Raw genomic sequence first — 16,883 nt, 5'->3', positions numbered from 1 at the left:
ATCCTTTCTGTGTGGTCTTTTCTATTTTGAAAGCCACCAATGGCCCATTGAATCCTTCTTGGGCTTTGAGTATGAGCTCCCTTCTGCTACCTGCTGCTGAAAATCCCCTGCTTTTCAAGGGCTCACATGATGACATTAGGCCTACCTGATAATCTCTCTTTATTTAACTAAAAGCCAACTTTATTAGTTGATAAATGACTTTATTATGTCTGCATTGTCCCCTTGGCCATTGTCTTAGTCAATACTTATACTTATACTCCTGGCCTGGTTTTTAGATAAGCAGCTGAGAATGTTTTTAAGGAGATGGAAGATTACATAGGCCGCTTCTCCGTTTTACATTTGGATCTTGGCCTGAAATAAATCTGTAAAAAATTACTTCATTTCTCAATACCTTAGATTGGCTCCTTAAAGTCTGTTGCACATTAAATAAGCCACACTACATTTTTTTGAGAAATAATGCAAATTCCAAGCAATGGAGAATAATTCAGGAAATATCAATATGAGAATGAGTATTTAAAATGAAAGATATTAAATATAATTTAAAATGTGGTAAACTATAGTAGAAACTAAATATGATCAGCGATAATATAAATATTTCACATCATGCAGTTTGGTCAAAATTTGGTAGTGAATAACCTTAGACCTTTTTATTCAACTGATTGCAACATCAAACATTAATAATAGTTAATAAATGACATTATCTCTGATAATTTTCTTTTCAGCGGTTAGCTTTTGCAGGTGAGAAAAAGGCAGCTGATATTTATGCCATGCAGAAGAAAGCTAAAGACTTATAAGGAAGTGCTCTCCATTCTTTGTGAGCTATAAAGTCTGTCCAAATAGCAATATCCTCTCCCTCAGAGAATCTGCTGCTTGGGCCGGCCGTGTGTTATTGTATTTGGACCGTCTCCATCTGCAAATGTTGACTTTTCATCTGTGACCAAGGAAAAAAATCTGTATGAGGAATGTGTAAAACATTTAATCCTTGTTTACTTGTTAACCAAAGGTTTTGTCAAATCCTGCTGGTGTGGGTTTTTTTTTTTTTTTTTTTTGCATTTGCTTCTCAAGGTGACTGTAGGTGCAGTCTCAATGTAGCGTTTAAATCTGAGCTATAAGCTAAACTCTGACTAAATCATTAGGGTTTTTTTTACTTAGATTTAGAAACATAAATACTTGTTCTAAATATAGTTTCACATTCCAAAAACTGAATGTGACCTAAATAATACAGTAATCTACAGGAAAAATTGATTTATAATTTCTTTGCTCTGTCTGGGGCTTCTCATAACTAAAATGAAAACAACACTGAAAAGTTTGATTATCTATGGCAAACCACAGTGGTATTTGATGAGAGAATAAGAAAATGGTAGAGGTCATGCATGAAAATCTAGTCTCTTACTCTTAATTTATAGATGACAAACTAGGACTAGCTAAAATCTTTTAGGAATCTAAAATTACTTTCACAAAGTCTATATTCATTCATTGTTTGACTGTGACTTAAATCTATTTCTGTTTGACCTAGCTATCCGTGTGACCTGATGGTTCTGATTTTAGATATTCTATTTAGCAATCTCTTGAGCCTAACATGATCAAACAAAGCTTGTGAGTGAATGAATGAAAAATATTTTTCCCATAAGTGTGTTCAAATTTGCCAGATCTATTTTTGGGTCTTAGACTGTCCACATAACTGTGCTGCACTATTTCGTATGCCAATGGAATGGCAACATTAATGGCAATGGAATTTATTATACTTTTTGATTGTTTTTCTATATAAAAGAGTAATAACTGATATTTATTCCCATGTGACATTGATTTAAAAATTTTGATTTGGCATTGTGTATTGTGATCTGAAGTAGAATGATGTCTCAAAAGGGAATGTGGGTAATGCTAAGCAAGTTCCTCTGTTTCTCATGCCAACTCTCATATTTGAAATTAATTTTGGCCGTAGTTTAGATGGGAAGAAAATTAATTGATTTGATTTTTAACAGCAACTGTTCAATAAATATAGTAAGTGGTGATAGAATAGTAGAGAGGAGGGATGCCTAGCAAATGAATTTGACCCATTTTTCAGGTCTCTCCATATTTGCATAAGCATAAGCATTTAGCTTCAGCTTTTCATTCAAGGTAATCCACAGCGATGATAAGAAATCGTTACACTGTTACATCGTTCCAGAAAAAAAAAAAAAAGAAAAAGAAAGAAAGAAAGAAAGAAAAGAAGGGAAAAGAGAAAAATGAAAGACATAAGCTGAAAATGAGGGTGAGAATGAGCTAGCAAAGATACTGATGTTTTTGTATTGGTCTCTTAGAGATGCTAAAATTAACTTCAAATGTAGTGGGTGAAAGTATTTGTTTCCCTGAGCTTTTATTATAGGAAAATTGATTAAGGCAAAGAGCAATCATGAAAAATAAGATTTTTCACAGTATATTAATAACAGCAAGTGTAAAGCAAAATTATAGGATGAAAGTCTACGTAAAATGGAAATTTATTTAAAACAAGTGAAGAAATTTTATCATTTGCCTAGAGATCTGGGAAACTGCTGAAGCAAATCCAAATCTGGGGATGCCTCCTTCACTGTAAGGTGCTTAGTGATGCACAGCTCTGCGAACTTCCTACCTGCTACCAGAAAATCTTGGGGAAATCAGCAAAATTGAACTTAAGAACAAATGTTTTGCATAAAAATACTGATATATGTTCTTACCACAAAAAAGGCCATTGTAACATGAGAATCAGGTGTGTTCTGCATAAGAGATGTATTTTTCTATCATAAAAATCAAGTGAAATGAAAAATTGAGTGAAATGGGATGAGTTTGATCCCAAATGATATAAAAATGACTCCTCTCTTTTGCAATTCAATCCTGGTAGTCTGTTTAATCATATTTTACCCCACAGTAAAAATTCTAGAGAAAATTCATTCACATAAAAGGCCAAATATTCATATAGTATGAAACCTAACCAGGAATAGGAAAGGTATCATGATTTTTTTAAAAATATCAGTTCCAAGCTTTGGAATTAAAAGGTTTCAAGTCCTCAGGTTGAAAAGTAGGTGGACCACAAGCCAGAAGGTACTTGTTAATTACAGCAGTTGAGTTAATCAATGAAGTAACGGTTCTGCCTCTGGGTATAATAAAATGAGATCAAGACCCATTCAGCTATCCTACCACTTAGGTATAGCTGGAGATCCATTAACTTGGATCGTTTCACATTTTAAACTCACATCGTTAAAACTCAGCAATTCAAGCAGCTCTCTGACAGCTATTGATGCCTAACCATAGAAAAAGTATTTTGTTGGGTTTTGAGTGAGAAGGTGAGCTATGCAAAGGTGGAGAGGGAAATACATTGGCACCTGATATAAATATTAACTGAGACAACTTTCAAGCTTTTGGTTATGTGCTTTTGTATTTGCTTTCAACATTTAAATGCAGAGACAGATGGCTTGTACAATTTTATCAGCCCTCGTGTCTTTATACATTCAAAAACCTGGAACGATAACCAAACCCATAGATTGCAGATTGTGAAAGGGAACAAATAATTTAGTTTTTTTTAAAAAAATCAATAAATGTTTCAGTCTTAGAAAAATCATGATGGTGGATTTTAATTATTTTGAAGAGAAAGGAAATAATTTGGTGCAATGCTGAAATTGTAGAAAATAATGTATGTGCAGTTCGGAATCCTGACCTGGGTTCTAAACAGATATTGTATGAGGTAGCACAAGTAGGACATTAAAATGTGTAAAAAATTGGAGAAATGGGAAAAACACATGTGCACACAAACACATGTACACGCATAAAATCTTAAGGCATTTATTAAGAATCCAGCATAGTATCTGATATGTGTGGTACATGATAGATATTCAATATACACTTGTTGAGGGAACTTATGAATGGAAAATATTATTCATCACTTAAGATAATTACTTATTATGATAATATTAAAAATAATTATAGTCAAAGATGAAGAGCAATATTTTAGTGCCTATATTTTTCATATTTTAGCAAAAATGTCCTGGTATTTTAAGTGCTATATATTTGATGGAGAATTATAGGTTGATTGTTTTTAATCATATTTTGGGAAGTGACAGTATTCAATATCAGTGCTTTATAAAGAATGTGTTTCTCCTTTTAAAAAGTACAAAACAATTCAGTCATTGTATCTAAAAATGAAAGCAATGAATGGTAACTCTTCCATGGTTAGCATGCTTCCGATTGTAAGCTTTTACTTTTTTTACAATTTTTTTAAAGTTTATTTATCTTGGGAGAAAGAGCATGCAAGTAAGGGAGGGGCAGAGAGAGAGGGAAAGAGAATGAGAAACAGGCTCCACGCTGTCAGTGCGGAGCCTGACCTGGGGCTGGAACTCACGACTTCTAAGATCACGACCTGGGCCGAAATCAAGAGCCACTTAACCAACTGAGCCACCCAGGTGCCCCCTGATTGTAAACTTTTAAAGAACAGGGACTTTTAGGGAACCAGAGGTGTGACTGTTTTCCCTTTAATAATCCCTAATTTAAAAAATGTGTTTTTTTTCCCCTTCTTACCAAGTCATGACAATTTGGAAGCATTGTTATTTTCCAAAATAAAACCCAGGAGTAGGGGGTGGTTTGTTGTTGTTTAACATCAAGGCAACTACTGGTGATTAAATATAGGCCCAAATAAAACAAGTAAAAATTTCCTTATTCAATGTCATGTCCCTAAATAAAACTTAACCAAAACATAAAGCGAAGTATATTTCCCAACCATGTGGTTCAAGCATATAAGAAAATTTGTGTCATACAATTTCATATACTTACGTTTTTTCTTTAATGCTGTGTTGAGTGAGTGCTGAGGTCCTGGTGAAAGTCTGGTCACTTCCCCTTGAATGATCCCACACCACACATTACTTCCCTTCTAGAGACCTCACACTCCTAGATCATTATGCACCCTCCTTAATTGCCCAGGGGTAACATACCAGACAACTTCAGACAGCCCCTGTCCCCTAGAATGTGAGAAATTATTCAAATTCATCAGTCCACAGACAGCCCAGGGAACCAGCTCACCCCACCCACCCTGTCTGCCAGGCATAAACGCACCCCCCCCCCTGAAATTCCCCCTTTTTCACCTTTTCCTGGTGCAACCTTCTGTGCCGCCCTGCCCCGTGGCCTTTTCTCTTTTAGAGCCATAAGGAACACAGACTTCTGGCTTTCATTCAAGTGTTGTGTTGTGTTCCACCTTGCGGTGGATCTTTCAATCTTATACAGGAATCAGCTACCTGAAAGACTTACCTAAGAATCTACAAATGTCTGGAAATATATTTATGCATTTTATCAAAAGCCTTCGAATTTACTTGTGCGAATAAATCTAAGTATAATTCGCAAAGAGCGATTGATATTATTTAAAAATTTTTTTCAACGTTTTTTATTTATTTTTGGGACAGAGAGAGACAGAGCATGAATGGGGGAGGGACAGAGAGAGAGGGAGACACAGAATCGGAAACAGGCTCCAGGCTCCGAGCCATCAGCCCAGAGCCTGACGCGGGGCTCGAACTCACGGAACGCGAGATCGTGACCTGGCTGAAGTCGGACGCTTAACTGACTGCGCCACCCAGGCGCCCCAACGATTGATATTATTTAATGGAAAGAAGCTCATTTTTTTACCGGTCAGGATTTTGTATAGTACTCATAACTGTAGATGTCTTCAACTGTCAATTATCTGTAAGAGGAACTTTCAGAAAAAGGTAGAAATGATGTAATAGGGAAAAAAGTCCATCTGTTACCTTGCAAAGAGACAAGCCTTCCTAAATCAGTTGACTGCTAATGACACCTGTTCCTTCTTAAGGATACCCTTTTCTTCCCTCTTTGTTCACTGCTTGTAAAATAAAAGTAGTGAGAATTTTAAAAATTCCCAGGGTAACCTGAAAACTCTATGAGGACAGTGTTGACATCTATTTTGACCACTGCTGTATTCCTGGTGCCTGTCACAGTGTCAGCATATAATATGTGCTCAGTAAATATTTATGGAATAAATAAATGTTACCAGTTCTGAAAAAAAATACAGTATTTGTTAAAATGTGTCACTCATTGCTGAAGACTTAGGGTCCACATATTCTGATACACAGAGACACACAGACACACACACACACACACACACACAAACTTTCTCAATCTCTGGGTAATCTTTCTTTTTTTAAATATTTTTAAAAGTTTATTTATTCTGAGAGAGAGAGAGTGAAAACATGTGTGTCAGCAGGGGAAGGGCAGAGAGAGAGAGGGAGAGAGAGAGAGAGAAAGAGAGAGAGAGAGAGAGAGAGAGAGAGAGAATCCCAAGCAGACTCTGCATGGAGCCTCATATGGTGCTCTATTTCACAAATTGTGAGATCATGACCTAAGCCTAAGTGAAAAGTCAGGTGCTTAACTGACTGAGCCACCCAAGTGCCCCCTTGAGTAATTTCTTAATTTAATATGAGGATAATGAATGTTGGATAAAGCTATTTTTAAAAATAATCTTGAGTGAAATCATATGATACTTATCTTTTCCTGACTTACTTCTTTACTTAGCATAATACCCTCTAGTCCCATCCATGTTGTTACAAAAGGCAAGATTTCATTCTTTTTGATTACCTCGTATGTGGAATTTAAGAAACAAAACAGATGGACATAGGGGAAGAGAAGGAAAAATAAGATTAAAACAGAAGGAGGTAAATCATAAGAGACTCTTAAATACAGAGAACAAACTGAGGGTTACTGGAGGGGTGTTGGGGTGTTGGGTGGGGGGATGGGCTAAATGGGTGATGGGCATTAAGGAGGGCACTTGTTGGAATGAGAGCTGGGTGTTATATGTAAGTGATAAATCACTAAATTCTTCTCCTGAAGCTATATTACACTATATGTTAACTAACTTGGATTTGAATAAAATTAAAAATAAATAAAAATATTTATAAATAAAACAAAAATAATCTTGCATATTCTTTCCTTTTATGTACTCAATAAAAACCTGATTCTATTGATATTTCTGAGATAGCTAATTATTTGTTTTCCTTTGAGATATCAACAACAACAAAAAAAGAAAAACTTAATGGTTCTAGAAAAGTAAAAAACGAAGGTTGGTTTAGAGGCCTCAAGCTAGATTGCACATCAAATTGGTGATTACTTTATCTCCATTGATGTCTTGAAAGGAGTGAATATATTTAACAGCGAAGTTAAATAATTCATTTATTATCTGTCACAAAGTATTGTGAAGCAAAGAGATGTGCTGTTGAGGAAGCTTTTGGTGTGATGTTTGTGAAATCAGCATCTTCTATTAGAATTACTTAAGGTCTGCCTTTAAGCAGAGGATATTTTTAATTATTTCTCAGAACATTTTCAACCTCATAAAATTTTAATTAACAATTAACATTGTTCATAGATCATCACTGTTGCTTAGCACAATAAGGAATCAAAAGACTGAGAAGTCGTTTTTTTTTCCATTAATGGATTTTAAATCTAGTTGGGATAAAACAAAAATAAAATGAAACTCACGAAAGTACAGAACCTCCCTCAAAAGACAAAGGTATCATTAAGGCAGGAGTTGAGGAAGCTCAATTAGGAAAATTGTCATTCATCACTAAGAGGAGATCTGTGGATATCTTCAAGGTACACACAAAATATGAATTGGTGTAGTTGTGGGAGTTAGCTTTGGTACTTGGGAAGCAAGCTGACCTTGAAAGAATAAGTAATTAAATGAAAATGGTCCAAAGCATGCAAAAAGCATCTTCTAAACCTGTGATCTCAATGTAAGGAGCATGAATTGGTTTGAGCAAAATGTGTTCGCTTTGTGGATACAGAATCACTGAGCACACTAAACTGAACCTAAAAGGGAGAAATTAGTTTGAACTTTTGAAGGATGGGCAGAATTCTGAGGACAAAGAAAGGCTCATAGAGAAGTTCAAATTAAATATACGAGGATGTAAGTAATCTTTGGAGGTTTGTGACAGAAATAGTTTTGAGTAATGAGCGTGTGTTTAAACGAAATAAATCTGTTTGCTTTTGGCGGGATGGAAATACAGGTCAGATGAGAAAGAATTTTAAAGTTGTTCTAAAGAGAAGGTTTTAGATTTTAAAAATGACTAAAATTTGAATTTGCAGGAAAGAGTAAATTTTAGCCACATTTTTTTCACATCTGGTGACCATTCTGATGTTGCTTGTGTTTTGTGGTCTCAGGTATTTGTATCAACTGTTACCTATTTCAGCAGGAATTTTTTCATATGCAAGGAATAACTGGAATATTAGTAAGACAAATAGATGTTAAAATTAAAAAGCACAATTTGGGGCACTTAAAAATGTTAGTAGTGCTAACTTGGGCTTTAGCAAAAACATACATTCCAATCAATGGATTAAGTGTTTTAATTGTTGATGAGGCAAAGTTGCCGAAATGTTTTCTTCATTTTCTTCTACATTTTTATTCTGGTGACTATTTTGAAAATGCTTTTTGCCTCAGCCATTCTTGCCTCTCCACTTAACCTCCTTCGTAAAATCAATTCCTAATTTCCAGCCTATCACTTATCACTTGACTGTTTAATCAAGGGGAAAGAAAACAAAACAAAACAGTTTTTTCCTAAATCATTTGGCTGTTGCTTTTCAGTAAAGGGCTAATTTCCTCTTTATATAATCAGAAAAGAGTTTACTTTTGAAATGAAGGTTAAAATATATGTTCTAGATTGCCTGCTAGGAAAAACAAGCAAACCAATAGATAAATATCTACGATGACTTTTCCCCCCTGAATATTAGACTCCATGTGATCCAATTTGCAACTTAGCTAGTCTTTCATTCTAGTGAATTTATTTAATACACTTAGAAATATAGAAAATAGTTTAGGCTTGTCGGCACCTGCGTGGCTCGGTCGGTTAAGCGTCCGACTTCGACTCAGGTCATGATCTCGTGGTTCGTGGGTTCCAGCCCCACGTCAAGCTTTGTCCTGACAGCTCAGAATCCGGAGCCTGCTTCAGATTCTGTGTCTTCCTCTCTCTCTGCCCCTCCCCCCACTCACACTCTGTCTCTCTCTCTCAAAAGTAAATAAACACTAAAAAAATTTAAAAGAAAAGAAAATAGGTTAGGTTTGGAAACAATCAAATGCTGTCTTTGAATGCAAATGACTTCTTTATTTACTTGGATTTCAGAATGCTTGCAGCAGACCAGGTGTTCCTTTAGTAATACACACAGTTAAAATATGCTTTAATTTTTTTTAATTTAAAAATGTTGCACAATTACTTTTGTGTGGTTTTGTATAAAAATAACATGTTTTTATGGAAAACTGATATTTTATATAATCATTTAGAGTATTTATTTTTTAATATTATATTTCAAGTATTTTATGTTTTTATGGAGTTGTACATTTACATATTTACATATTTTTCAACATCACACATAAAAATTTTCGACTCTTCATAATTTTTCATGAATAAGGGCTTTTTGTTGAGAATTAGATGGTAAATCAGTAACAATACATACTCCACAGAAACAGTTGATCAGAAATGGTGTCTTGTGGGTATATCTGTTTACTCATGTCTGTTTCTCGATATAAATGAAGGCTGAAGGAAAGAGATGATTCTTACTTCCACAACAAGGAATTCGATTCTTTCTGTTCCTCTTAAAAGACTGAATTCTTTGACTTGCGTAACTTATTATACTTTCATAAGAAAATGAAATCACCAATGCACTTCTTCTCAAAGGTGACAATTTTAAATTACAGTTCTAACCACTTTCTTTTCTTATTTTCTCTGTCTCTTGCCCTCTGTAGATGGGCCTTTGGGTCCCCGAGGATTAGCTGAAGCCACAGAGATGTGCACTCAAGAGTGCTTGGTTTTGGGTCACTCTGATAATTGCTGGATGCCTCCTGGCTTGGGCCCATATCAACACCCTAAATCTCCTCTCTCAACCTTTGCACCCCAGAAAGAATGGGTCAAGAAGGACAAGCTTGTGAATGGGCACACCCTTACCAGAGCCTGGAAAGAAGATAGCAACAGGAACCAGTTCAATGACCGTAAGCAGTATGGCTCCAATGAAGGCCATTTCAACAATGGCAGCCACATGACAGACATTCCTCTGGCAAATCTGAAGTCTTATAAGCAAGCAGGAGGTACTATTGAGAGTCCGAAGGAGCACCAACTCTAAAAAAAAAAAAAAAAAAAAAGGCTATATGGGACCTAATAACTTTAATCTAAATAGACATGCTAATACTGTGTGTGTCAGAGCTTTATGTATTCAATAGATCTCTATAACTATGCCCCTTTATAGCAGGGATATCCATAACTTTGTGTTAGCACCATGGAGGATACAATATTTTACAACATAAAAAAGAAGATAGTTCTACTAGCCATGTGATCTTGTTTACTAGAATTGATTAAACTCTCCAGAGATGATCACTCCATTGTGCAAATATCTTTTTTCTTTTTTTTTTCTTTTCTTTCTTTCTTTCTTTTTTTTTTTTTTTTTTTTTTTTTTTGTTAATTGCATTTTACTTTTGACCCTGGACTGCTGCTATGAACAATAGAATATGCATTTGGAGAGTAAGAAAGTTCCATGGATTAGAGTGACTGACAAACATATCCAGTTAGAAAATTGTGCTCTTTTTGTCATTGATTTGTGCTGGGACTGCTATACTTGACATTATACTTCAAAAGAAACTTAAAAAGATTAAGCATTAAACCTATTGTGCTGTTAACAACGTTAGTGGATACTTGTAAGTCAATCAGTGTTAAAGTATTTGTAAATAGAAGCAAGTTATTATTAACAACTTTTGTGTACTTACAACGTTCACCTAAAAAATGTTGTAGCATAATTCCGTGTTTTATGGTTGCTTCTTTCCTTTTTCTTAATTTGCCTCTTTGTCGTTATTTTTGTTGTTTCTTTCAGTGAGGTGTTTCTGCGTTAGTAGTCTGTCTTGACACACATTGTTCAAAGGATCTCAAACGCTTGTGTTTAAAAAAAGGTTCTGGAATCCTGCTTCTTTTGTGATTGCTTATGATGCTGGGATTATATAAAAAATAAAGATAAAATGAAAACCTTATATAAGAACAGGACTTCTACAAAAGCTTGGAAACTCAGAACCTATTTTCTTGACATCCTTGTTTTCAAAGTAGGCAAAAGCAAAATCACTTAATCAGTAGCATTAAGTGTGAGAGTGATGGGAAAGTGTTATCCTTCAGCAAGTAATACAATATCCTGTGCTTGTCACTCATACAAAACTAATGTATCAAAATTAGCATATATTGAAGAAAAATTACTATTCAAAAATAGTTTCAACCGGGCAAGTGTGTGTCTACAACTTTGTTGAAATGGCAGAGTTTGTGTTGATCCTCATATACAATAATGTTGTTGTAACACAAGTGTTAGACCATAGCCACAAAATATTTAATGTGTTGTGCCTTCATGATGTAACAGAACATTCTCCAGGTAGGCTAGTTGGGGGAAATAAAGGGATAAATCTCTAATTATTGCTGTTTAACTGTTTGTTATCATAGTCGGTCAATGCCTGGCAGGTACCAGCATCTTGTCACTTAGGTCCAACCAACAGAGTGACAACAAATGTTCATAAGATCTCAGTTGCACGTGCAAACAAATCCAAATTCGAACATTCTTAGGAGGTTTTTGTTAAGGCATGACAGATGATTTAAACAAATAAATAGCATGCAACAAAATGTCTTTATTGAAAGAAGTGAAAGTTATCTTAATGCCACGGTTCAACATCAGTTTAAAAGTAAAAAAAAAATAAAATAAAAAATAAAAAAAAAGGTTTGCTAATCTGATAGTTAATTTGTTCTTACCAAAAATAAAATTACTTTGTAAATAGCAATTCACGTTTTTCCACAGTATAATGGAAAATAATGGGTAGGGGTGCATTGCTTATTGAAGTACATTTTTGTCGGTTTGTGAGGGGTGTTTGATGACTTTGACAGAATCAATATCTAAACAATTATCCTTGTTACTGCTTTGCCAGTTCTACGTTATTTACAATTATTCAGCTCTTGCAATAAATGTTCTGAATTCCTGATTGTAGTGTGTTAATTCTTGGTCAACATCCAAAGTGATAATTTCTACTCTAATTGTTGGATAAATATATGTGGGTAAATCAGCTCTTAATTAGAAATCAAGGCGGACTTTTGAGGGGTTTAATACCTATGTTCTGAAAATACGATTTCAAAGAGTTAAACTTCTGGTCTATGAAATCATTTTCTAGAGAAATTCATGGAGAAGTTCAGTTCATTTTCTAGTCAAGATTCATGCAAGTTTTATCAAACTGAAATCCCAAGTCCAGAAAGCTGGCAGGTAGACTAGTAAGTGAGGTTATTTTATTGTTGGCCAAGGCAGAAGAGAACTATTCTGGGATTAAGGCCTTGAAACAAGGGCTAACACGTCATCTGTATTTCTTTCAGATAGGAAAATAGGCACAGAAAGCTGTCAAGGATAATAAGACATACTCATACATATGCCGTGTGTTTATTTCTCCAGAGAACACCTGGATCGATTTTCATTCGTGTTAGGGTTTTAGGGGAGGTAAGGAAGTCTGACTCTCCCTCTAGAGCTTTTTGTAGCAATGGGAAATAAGATTCAGGAGTTAGAGACACAGAGATAAAGATACTTGCTTGGACTGTGGCTGGATGTGAAACTGTAACCCTTCACCTGTGAATAAGCCAGACTCACCCATGACTGTGAGGCACACCATAGAACCTCTGTGTTTTCTTCAGAGGGTGCGGCCTGCCCCAGGACACAGAGAATGAATGAATCCTGAAAACATGCCACTCTGGAAAAGATAAAGTCCATGCCTGTACAGTCTTTCTTCATTTTGTTATCAGATAAGTCATTCTCCTCTGCTTTTAAGAGTAAAGTGTGAGAGAAATTAAAACAATTTCTTTTATAGTTCTCCTGCCCATAGAGTCGAACTATTCAAATAAAAAATAAAGACATAAAAATGGAACCAAAAAAAGTGCAATAGTTCTCCTCTCTATGAACAACCTTCACAAGTGTGGGAAAGAAACTCCTCATCCCCTCCATATTTCTATGAATAAATACAACAATATCTAGTCTTATCAAGACATTCAGTTATATGCTTTGTGAAATTTTAGGGTTGATAATATCACGAACCAAAATGAAGGGTTTATCAAGTAAATAAAAGAGTACATTCATAATGACTGTTGTTCAAGTATTGTCCACATTGTTTAATTGTGGAGGCATTGACTATTATGAGTCTTTATTTACCTGGAAATTAGAGCCATTTACATTTCCTAGAAAAGCACACCTATATGAAATCTATAAAGATAATGACTTCTAGAGTGATTATCAAATATTATGATGCTATATATTAATGTTTTTAAGGCAGGTATAGAGATAAACTTTATAAAGCTGAATGTGACCTATGAGCCTTTCTACACATACTCTAACATAAAATATATATTTAAATAATGGTCATTCATTAACAGACAACTGAGCACTCATTTTGTTGCACTGATGCTATTCAGCAGATCTCATTCAGCGTCAAGTGGTGTTCCCTCCCCCATCATTCCTTAGCTAAAGCTAGAAATGCAGCTGAGGCCCCAAAGCCCTTATAGTATTTATTAAAGTCTCTTGGCTAGACGCCAGGGATGGCTAATTATTATTAGTGAGGAGTGTTGGCAGCCAGGGATGAAAGGGATGCCTTGTCGGTTTCAATTCTAATGTGGATGCCAGGGTGTTGCTTTGTAAGAGGGCAAACCAAACTATCAAAAGGAGGAGGGGTGTTGCCAGTTTAAAAATGCTTCATTGTTCTTCTTTGTTTTAAACAGAGCTGATCTTCTCTCCCTGAAGGAAGCTCCTTCATTGGTTCTTTTGGGAGAGAGTGCTTTCAGACTCTCCCAGTGTTCTTAAAGGCACAGTGATCACATAATGAACTCTCTATGTACTGTTCCTTCCTATTCACAACTACCGAAGTTTTAGTAGATATCAACTGGCCTTTTCACTGTTGAGAAAATATATAATTATTCTCTTAGTATTGAAAATCTTTGTAAGGTAAATACTATTGAAACATGACAATCATAATAATATTTCTTTCACATCCAGTTCACTCAAAGTATAAATTAATGGGTATCCCAAAAATACCAGTTTTGCGTTCTCTTGATCCTACCATCATCTGTTTTAAAACATTAAATAAGGGGGAGCCTGGGTGGCTCGGTCGGTTGAGCATCTGACTTCAGCCCAGGTCATGATCTCACAGTTCGTGAGTTTGAGCCCCACATTGGGCTCTGTGCTGACAGCTCAGAGCCTGGAGCCCGCTTCTAATTCTGGGTCTCCCTCCCTCTCTGCCCCATCCCCACTCATGCTCTGTCTCTGTCTTTCTTAAATAAAACATTAAAAAAATTTACAAAAAAAAACATTAAATAAGGACTATATTTTCTATTTTTATATATGCGTTTTATTTTCTTATGTCTTAAGATTCTTAAATAGCACCCCCACATACATGGAAATGAGTTCCGTCCATATTTTTGTTATCCTAATGTATTACATTGTTCTTGAAGCTTTATAGTAAAAATGTCTTTAGAAATATTCTTTCATTTTTTATCCTTAGATTTTTCTTTAAATTCTTCTGGTTGTATTCTTATTAGCATGTATACAACACAATTATTATTGGGCTTATTCGATGCCAGATATTATAGAACTCATGTATTTTGAAAATAAGTTCAACTATAGTGATTTTTCAAATAGTATCACAGTACCATTTAAATTCAAACCCTGTCTTTTCTGGACCTTTGTTGTTCTTCTTAAACTTTTTTTATTGAGATACAATTGGTTTCAGGTATACAACATGATTCACTATTTGTATATATTGCAAAATGATCTCCACAACATCTAGTTAACAGCCATCACCACCCATAATTATAATTATTTTTCTTGTGACAACTTTTAATATTTTCTCTCTTAGCAGCTTTCAATTATACAATACAATATTATTAACTATAGTCACAATGCTGTGCATTATCTTTATGGTTCTTCTGTTCTAACAAGTGTTTATGTTTTCACTTCCAAATTCATCATTAGTTTTGGCATCATCGACATCATCCTGGACAATGATACTCAATTACAGTAATAAAAATCTTCACCTTGGAACTCTAATACAATTAAGGTGTGCTGTGATATAGTATCAGGTGATTCTAAGTGAAATTTCACTTTTTTATATTTCACGTCGTTACATCCATTTTGTTTTAACTGTTCACATCAGCCATTGTAGTCATTATTATTTTGTATATGAAGCATTTTTGCTTTCTGAAGAAAAATAAATCATGAAAAGATTTAGGGTACCATTATATACATTCTCCATTAAATTCATAGACCCCAAACATACTTCGATGTCAGTATAACCAGCAACTTGGCCTCAGTGGCAGGGCATCAAACTGCTTAGTGATAGCAGTAAGCTATAATGGAATATATGAAACACTCCCTCCTCCTGAAAACATTTTCTTCTCCTGGCTTCCTGGATACCACAACCTCTTGACTTCCTCTTACTTCATTGGCCATGTCTTCTCAGATCTTCTTTTTCAACATATGTGTTTACAGCTCTAAGTTTCCCTCTGAGTACTGCCTTTGCTTCATCCCATCAGTTTTGATATGTTGCCTTTTCATTTTTTTCAGCCATAAGTATTTTCTAGTTTCCCTGGTGATTTCTTCTGTGACACATTGGTTGTTTAAGAGTGTGTTGTTTCATGTCCACATATTTGTGCGTTTTCCCATTGTCCTGTTATTGATTTCCAGCTTGATCCCACTGTAGTTAGAAAAGATCGTTTTAGAATTTCAAACTTAAAATTTACTGAGATCTGTTTTGTTGCTTAACATATCTGATCATCCTCTTTTAAAACTGAAATGTCTCCCTTAGGATTCCCAATCCTACTTAGAACCTGCTCTACTTCTCCCACCCATAGCACTGACCACCTTCTGACGTAACTACAATTTACTCATTTTCTAAAAAAAAATTTTAATGTTTATTTATTTTTGAGAGACAGAGAGAGACAGAGCATGAGCAGATAAAGGACAAAGAGAGGGAGACACAGAATCTGAGGCAGGCTCCAGGCTCTGAGCCATCAGCACAGAGCCCAACGCAGGGCTTGAACTCACAAACTGCAAGACCATGACCTGAGCCGAAGTCGGTCGCTCAACTGACTGAGCCACCCAAGCGCCCCATACTCATTTTTAATGCTTATTGCTCATTGTCTCACTCGAAGATAAACCGCAGAAGGGCAAATAAAACAAATGATTTCCCTTTTACTTGGCAAGTTCTCTTCATAGATTCTATTTTCCCTTCTGTACTCCTTGAAGTCTGCACACTCTAATGACTGGTGAATGTGGTCACTGTTTTTTATAGGTTGTTCTTCCTTGCATTATGATTTGAAGTTCCAATACAAGCTTCCCTCACTCTCTAGGATACTCACTGTGCATTCCGCCCCCACCCCCAGTGCTGTCCACTCCCACGAAGGACATGTTGTATGTGACCATCAGCCTATGGAAAAGATGGTAGCAGCCATCATTTTAAAGCCACATGTCATTTCTGCCAGAAACAAGTTTTTAGATTGTTTTCTCCCCCCCGCCAAAATCCACACATCACAGGAAATAAAAATAACAGAAAAATTACAAAAACCAAAACCAAAACAAAACAGAAAATTGAGTCAAAGAGAATGTGTGTGTCTATGTATTACATGTGTGTGTGTGTTCATAAATTCACATCACCAGTTCTCCATACCTTCCAGAAATGGGCCATATATTTGTCTCTGAAGTTAGTGAAAGCAAAAGCAAAACAGGAAGCAAAAGCATTCCGTTTACCAGTAAAATAAGTAAAATAGATTTTTAAATTTCAGCGGATCGTATTCTATCTTTGAGATTTTCTTCAAAGTCTGATAACAAATGGACCATTAAAAACAGTA

The 16,883-nt window shown here is 35.3% G+C and overlaps 1 protein-coding gene across 7 annotated transcripts in view; it reads left to right on the top strand.

The window, feature by feature from the left end:
• The window catches only part of PCDH9 (protocadherin 9), a 932,607-nt gene extending 920,615 nt beyond the window's left edge, over positions 1–11,992 (top strand). For all 7 annotated transcript variants that reach the window (XM_043580269.1, XM_043580243.1, XM_043580258.1 and 4 more), the window contains one exon: positions 9,740–11,992. In XM_043580269.1, the coding sequence (XP_043436204.1) occupies positions 9,740–10,113 (374 nt within the window). In that variant the 3' untranslated portion in view covers positions 10,114–11,992. The remainder of the gene's footprint in view (positions 1–9,739) is intronic.
• Positions 11,993–16,883: the final 4,891 nt, after the last annotated feature.

This window comes from Prionailurus bengalensis, chromosome A1 (assembly GCF_016509475.1).
Source record: "Prionailurus bengalensis isolate Pbe53 chromosome A1, Fcat_Pben_1.1_paternal_pri, whole genome shotgun sequence".
Lineage (NCBI taxonomy): Eukaryota > Metazoa > Chordata > Mammalia > Carnivora > Felidae > Prionailurus > Prionailurus bengalensis.
This window is presented reverse-complemented; position numbering and strand designations above follow the sequence as displayed.